A 6,786-nucleotide genomic window follows, 5' to 3' on the forward strand; every position below is an offset into this window, starting at 1 on the left:
GGCTGGAGGTCCCTGGGGAGAGGTTTGGAACGGCTGGGGGTCCCTGAGGAGAGGTTTGGAACGGCTGGGGGTCCCTGAGGAGAGGTTTGAGAACGGCTGGGGGTCCCTGAGGAGAGGTTTGGAACGGCTGGGGGTCCCGGAACGGCTGGGGGTCCCTGAGGAGAGGTTTGGAACGGCTGGGGGTCCCTGAGGAGAGGTTTGGAACGGCTGGGGGTCCCTAAGGAGAGGTTTGAGAAACACTGCTGTAGTCTATAGGAAATACAAGATTGGCAAATGATTTTCAAAGCTATTTCAGTATAGGCTATATATAGCGTGGTACATACAGTATATGTTCTGTGCATTATCTAAAACGTGGCCATGTGTGTATTATGAAACAATGTTTTTACAAAGGGAACAGGTTATAACGTGTGTAATGCAAACTGCTGCACAGGATATAGCCTATGATGTGACGTAGTTCATTCACACGGGTGGTGGTTACAATGTAGGCATCAATTTCTTGAAGAGGGCCTCAACATACAAACAATGTGGTCATATTTGAGTGGTACAATTAATCTGAATTACATTGAGACGGCTATCATCTCAGTTTAAAATGTGTGTGGGTAATATTGCAGCTCCGTTGCTAAAACCAGCCTGTTTATTCTAGCCTATAACACCCTACCCTCTTTGTGGAATGGTACCGTCTCTCCACACATATTTCATTAATAAAATTCAAGCTCACAATAAAAGGAGGCGCGCTCCACTATCTGCAGCTACTACCATTCACTTGAAAGCGGTGAAAGTAATGCACAGAGGTGACAACAGCAGGACCGTAGATTATAGAATACGATAATTTAATAGGGATAGTGATTTATTTTGTAAAGCTTTATTATTAATACATTTTGTTGATAAGGCATCATCATGTATCCGGACTCGAGCCCAGTCTACGATGACTCCTCGAGCTCGTCTATCAGCAGCAGCAGCAGCAGCAGCACCTGCGCAGCATCGCCTACCGGAGATATCCCCCGGTGTAGCCAGCGATCTCTAGATTCACACACGAACGTATCGTCAATGGACAGCAACATGTCGCAGGTATTTAAAAAAAAATCTTATTAGAAACAAAAGGAAAACATTTGAATGGAATTGTCGTTGCCATTTTTGAAAATATTCATTATGTTTGTGTTGCATTGAGTTTGTGGCAAAATCAATCATTTATTAACAAAAAAATAATAATAATTGCATATTAGGCCTAACTAATAAGACACGGTGATTCTAGCCAACTAGATCGTGAACCGCTCTTGTGAAATGTAGCATTGTCAGCACCATTACCTATGACCTATTCAGATGTTTATGGCATGTTGAAAATGCCTTTATTGGGTAGGTAGGTAGGTAGGTAGGTAGGTAGGTACCGTACAGTCTAAGCCTACATGGCACCGTCAGACTGTTGACTGATCACCTTCAAATTCCTGACAATCCTAGCGTGGTATAGAAGGTCCATGTTGACCATGTTATAATTTAAGACTTGACTGATGCCATCATGCCAATAGATGATGATGGTGATGATGATGATGATGATTGGTGTAGCTATTTTTGGCATCATGAGATGGACTGTCATTGATTAATTATGTGTGATGTCAGAAACCATTTAAAATGCTAATAAAAAATCATTCTAGATGTTGTGAATTAGTACAGAATTATCTTAGTAGATACACCATAAATAGTGCTATAAATTTTACGCCAATAACCAAATCACTGATGCACATCACACCCCTTTTGGAAAGGGCAACCTTGCACGTCATTGGATTCAATTGATTCGATTCAATAAATTCAACATTCCTCGTATCGTTTTTGCAGGATGTCTGCGGAGAAACAGACTCTCCATGGCAGTCTCCCTTTGTTCCAACGGTGACTGCAATCTCAACCTCCCTGGATCTGCACTGGATGTTCCAACAGACCACCGTCATCACATCAGCATCAGTCTCCTCCTCCTCCTCCTCCTCCTCCTCTTCCTCCTCCTCTTCCTCCTCTTCCTCCTCCAGTGGACGTGCAAAGCTTAGCAGAGCGCATGGCGCAACCCAGTTGTCTTCCAGAGTGGAAGGCAGCAAGAAAGGGAAAAAACAGGCAAGCCTTGTTAAATATCAAGGAGAATTTTGATACATCTTTTAAAAAATAGTCTTGAATGTCTGATGTGCGTGCGTGCACGTGACTGACCAGATAGACTGTGCCAATGTTGTAGCATTTTACGCACGTCTCAGTGATTGATTGGGTGTAGAGCCTGTTACTACGCATTACATTTGTATCCTAGCCAAGGAGAGTCTACATTCCGTAACATATTTTCTGACACTGCATTGAAGGATGTGTAGGCTTTTTTTCAGGGCAACCCTTTGCCAAATGTTGAATTAGCCACGTGATGAGATGGCAAGATTCCTGATGCAGGTCAGGATATGCATTGACAGGGTTCTCATTTGTTGAGACTGATCTAGCCTTCGTCAGAAGAGGACGAGAGGAGAAATATCAGGAGAGAGAGGAATAAAGTGGCTGCTGCCAAGTGTCGCAACAGACGGAGAGAGCTCACCGACACCCTGCAAGCCGTAAGCGCACCTTGTTCTCATCTGGGGAAAAAACGACTGTTATGTCCTTATGGAGATGCTTAGCAGAATGGATTTTACCCAAAGTGATTGAGGCTCTCCATACGTCGTACTAGACCAAGTATCTTCTTTTAATTGTCATTTCATAAATGTGTTAATTAATTGATGTGTGGTTCTCCCCTTATAGGAAACTGATCAGCTTGAGGGGGACAAAGAGGCCTTGCAGACAGAGATCACACATCTCCTGAAAGAGAAAGAGAGGCTGGAACAGATCCTATCCACCCACCAACCAGCCTGCAAACTAGCCGTCGCTGAGGACGATGTGGAAAATGAGATCGACGATGACATTGAAGGTATTCTACAACACGCCCCAGATTCTGCCCAGCTGCTCTCCATCTTGGAGAATGCAGACAAACTCCAACTCCCAGAAGGCAATGCAACAGTAGCGACTGTGTACAAGGGCCCCTTGTTCCAAGAAATGGACACCGTCCCCGTCCCAAGCATCTCCATCTCTGCCTCGGCCATCTTGGGTAACTCCAACCTCCTACTGTGCTCCAGTGCTGAGGAAGAACCCATGGAGGATCTAGACTTCGACCAGGGTGACCTACAGGACCTGGTCCCCAGCCTGGAACTCAACATGGCTGTGGCCACTGAGACCGCCCCGTCCGTTCCCGACATCGACCTCCTCGGGGGCCCCTTCTGCCTCTCAGACTGGGAGACCCTGTACAAGTCTGTGGCCAATGATCTGGAGCCCCTCTGCACCGCCACGATGATGTCTTCCAGTGACAGTCCTACATGTAGCAGTTATTACCGCTCTGTGTTTTCGTTCAATTACTCCGAGATAGATCATGTGGCTGAGGAGAAGGGCTGCTGTGAGAGCTCCGAGGGTCTCAAAGGAGTTGTTGGCGGTAGATCTGATTCGATTAACGGTAATCTCAATTCTCCCACTCTGTTGGCCTTGTGAATCTGTTATGAACTGGTTGAAGAAATAGGGCCAGTTCCCCACACACAGATTAAACCATAGTCTTATTAAAAAGTAATAATAGCATGTTCAATAATGATTCTCCATTGAAAGTGCTTCCCTAGTCCAGGACTAGGACTAGATCTGTGTCCGGTAAACTGGTCCATGAGGTTGATATTGAATCAATAAGCTATGGTCTATTTATCTATCTATCTATCCCCTGATGTTTTGTTAACCTTTAACACCAAATTAAATGGTTACTGTGACTGTAACAGTGTTAACTTCTTCCAGATATATTGGTGCACCTGTGAGGGCTGTTCACTCTCTTGAGTAGTGATGGTGGAAAAAGTATCCAATTGTCATACTTAAGTAAAAGTAAAGATACCTTCATAGAACATGAGTCAAGTAAAAGTGAAAATCAACCAACAAAATACTACTTGAGTAAAAATCTAAAAGTATTAGGTTTTAAATATACTTAAGTATCAAAAGTAAATGTAATTTCATTTTTTTTTTTACTTAAGTATCAAAAGTAAAAGTAGAAATAATTACTTATATTAAGCAAACCAGACGGGACCATTTTCTTGTTTTTTATTTATTTATTTACGGATAGCCAGGGGCACACGCCAACACTCAGGCATCATTTACAAACCAAGCATTTGTGTTTAGTGAGTCCGCCAGATCAGAGGCAGTTGAGCTGGCCAGGGATGTGTGTGAATTCCACCATTTTCCTGTCCTGCTAAGCATTAAATATGTAACTAGTACTTTTGGGTGTCAGGGGAAATGTATGGAGTAAACTCACTTTTTTTTTTTAGGAATGTAGTGAAGTAAAAGTAGTCAAAAACATAAATAGTAAAGTACAGATACCTCCAAAAAAGTACTTAAGTAGTACTTTAAAGTATTTTTACTTAAGTACTTTACACCACTGCTCTTGAGAGAGATACATGTGTATATTGTTGGCGTTGTATCAAAATTAAATGCATGAAAAATCATACCATTTGATTCAAAATGGTGCTACATTTTTGTGTTTCATCCTTAAATATAAATGTGAAACTAGACTGTGGTTTGTGTGGATGCCGTTATCAGATTGTGTCTGAACAGGTGAAATTACAGTTTAAGTAATGTGGACATTATTTTACTGTAAGGTGAGATTTCTTTCAGGTTTTCGCTGAAAACACAGTGACATGTATTTTATTAAGATGTATTTTATGACATAGCTTATTTTTTTTACATTCAAAGTTTTGACTAACTGTTGGTCAAATGCAACAACAAAAAAATAGAACACAGACAAATAAAAATATACCATTGACAAATCTTAATTGTTGACTGTTTTAATGGAATACATTGCATTCTCATATATAGGCTATTGTTCAGGTCTGCATAGGCCTATAATGATATTTCTGCCAGAATAGGTCATATAACCTACTTCTTATATGAAAGCCTACAGCTATGTCAAATTCTCTTTCCATAAATAATTGTAATATTGGAACTATATAAATTCATCAAGGATAACATGTATTTTTAAACAACGAGATCATGTTAATTATTCATTATCGTTCATCTCTTGCCAATACTCTCACTGTCAAGGCAATTTCAGATAAGCACACAGCACGGAGTGTACGGTTGCAGTGTTTTACGTCACGACGTGTTTACGCTGCACACGATTGCGTTGCACTTCCATGTCCATATTTGGAGAGTTCGGACGTTTTGTCTCCATGGAGATGTTTTGGCAGTGTCGGCTTTCTCTCTGGAAGATTTTCCCGGAAAAAAAAGACAAAGCAGGGCAGGCAGAGCGAGTGGAGGGAGAACCCGAGAGAACCGTTGTTATCAGGAAACAAACAGTCCTTCACAGGAATTCCATCATAATAGAGTGCTGTGGAATTCATTTTACATTGCCTGTAGCTGTACGCGTTTATCCTGGCTTTAGTTTTATTATTAGCTTGTCTGCCTGCTCCTACCCATGCAAAAATAGAATTGCATTTTCTATTCTGTTCTATTCTATTCTAGCCTATTCTGTTCTAGAATTGCCTCTTCTTGCCGTGCAACCTAATACAGACACTGTCAGACAACTAAACATATATTTCTTCCTAAATAAAATGAATGCACATTTCTGTCTAATATATATATCACTTCTTCTTCTTCTTCTTCAACCGTCATTGCATGTTATACATTATGTTTAGTTCCGCATATCTGTAAGCTCATCATCATTGACTGACTGACAATGTCAAGGCCAGAAGATAGTGAATCCATATTAAAGAAAGTATCTTCATGTGTTGGGACTATGTTATATAGTTAGAAAAGGCTTCCGTATTTATATCTCAGAGCTAAATGGTATTCGTGCCAGAAGACTGTCATCTGGGCATGAAATTCTGCTGAGCTGAGCAATTATGCAACAGAGTGAAAATACTTCACCTTTATTCACAGTCTCTGATGCCCATTCCAGTCCCTGACATCTACCCACGGCCGGCATCTTTATTCACAGTCTCTGATGCCCGTTCCAGTCCCTGACATCTCCCCGCGGCCGGCATCTTTATTCACAGTCTCTGATGCCCGTTCCAGTCCCTGACATCTCCCCGCGGCCGGCATCTTTATTCACAGTCTCTGATGCCCGTTCCAGTCCCTGACATCTCCCCGCGGCCGGCATCTTTATTCACAGTCTCTGATGCCCATTCCAGTCCCTGACATCTCCCCGCGGCCGTCATCTTAATTCACAGTCTCTGATGCCCATTCCAGTCCCTGACGTCTCCCCGCGGCCGGCATCTTTATTCACAGTCTCTGATGCCCATTCCAGTCCCTGACATCTCCCTGATGTGCATGAGGTTGGCTATATGCCATAACATAGTGTGTATGTGTGTGTGTGTGTGTGTGTGTGTGTGTGTGTGTGTGTGTGTGTGTGTGTGTGTGTGTGTGTGTGTGTGTCTGTGCATTTTCTGATTCAGTTAGCTTCAAATAAGAGCAGTAGAAGGAGCTGTGAAGGGGATTCTGTTCTACCACTAATATTTTCTTAATGTAAGTAGTCCTACTACTGGGCTACTACAGGGGAATTATACTCTAGCTAGTAGCCCACCTACATGGGCAACCTACCTCTACTGTACAAATACCCCACAGACAGTTACCGTGGCAACCACCACACCCAAACCCACAGCCTTCCGTTCTAAGAGTGGAGTGAGGAGTGAGGCTTATTGGAAAAGTTTCCACAGGTTGGGAGGGGGCCACTGACAGGTTGGGGACTGGGCCTTAGATTGGCCTCTGCCCGGGGCCTCC

At 42.7% G+C, this 6,786-nt stretch overlaps 1 protein-coding gene across 1 annotated transcript; it reads left to right on the top strand.

Moving 5' to 3' along the window:
• Positions 1-692: 692 nt before the first annotated feature.
• Positions 693-4,836, top strand: LOC139582478 (protein c-Fos-like). The gene is made up of 4 exons (XM_071412521.1): positions 693-1,068; positions 1,831-2,097; positions 2,460-2,567; positions 2,752-4,836. The coding sequence occupies exons 1-4, from the start codon at positions 898-900 to the stop codon at positions 3,526-3,528; spliced, it is 1,323 nt and encodes a 440-aa protein (XP_071268622.1). The 5' UTR covers positions 693-897; the 3' UTR covers positions 3,529-4,836.
• The last annotated feature ends 1,950 nt before the right edge of the window (positions 4,837-6,786 follow it).

Source organism: Salvelinus alpinus, chromosome 8 (assembly GCF_045679555.1).
Source record: "Salvelinus alpinus chromosome 8, SLU_Salpinus.1, whole genome shotgun sequence".
NCBI classification, from domain to species: Eukaryota; Metazoa; Chordata; class Actinopteri; order Salmoniformes; family Salmonidae; genus Salvelinus; species Salvelinus alpinus.

Coding starts and splice junctions, on each gene's coding strand:
- LOC139582478 (XM_071412521.1), top strand. CDS start 898: ATGTATCCGGACTCGAGCCCAGTCTACGATGACTCCTCGAGCTCGTCT. Junction 1,069..1,830: donor TGGACAGCAACATGTCGCAG/GTATTTAAAAAA, acceptor TCGTTTTTGCAG/GATGTCTGCGGAGAAACAGA. Junction 2,098..2,459: donor GCAAGAAAGGGAAAAAACAG/GCAAGCCTTGTT, acceptor AGACTGATCTAG/CCTTCGTCAGAAGAGGACGA.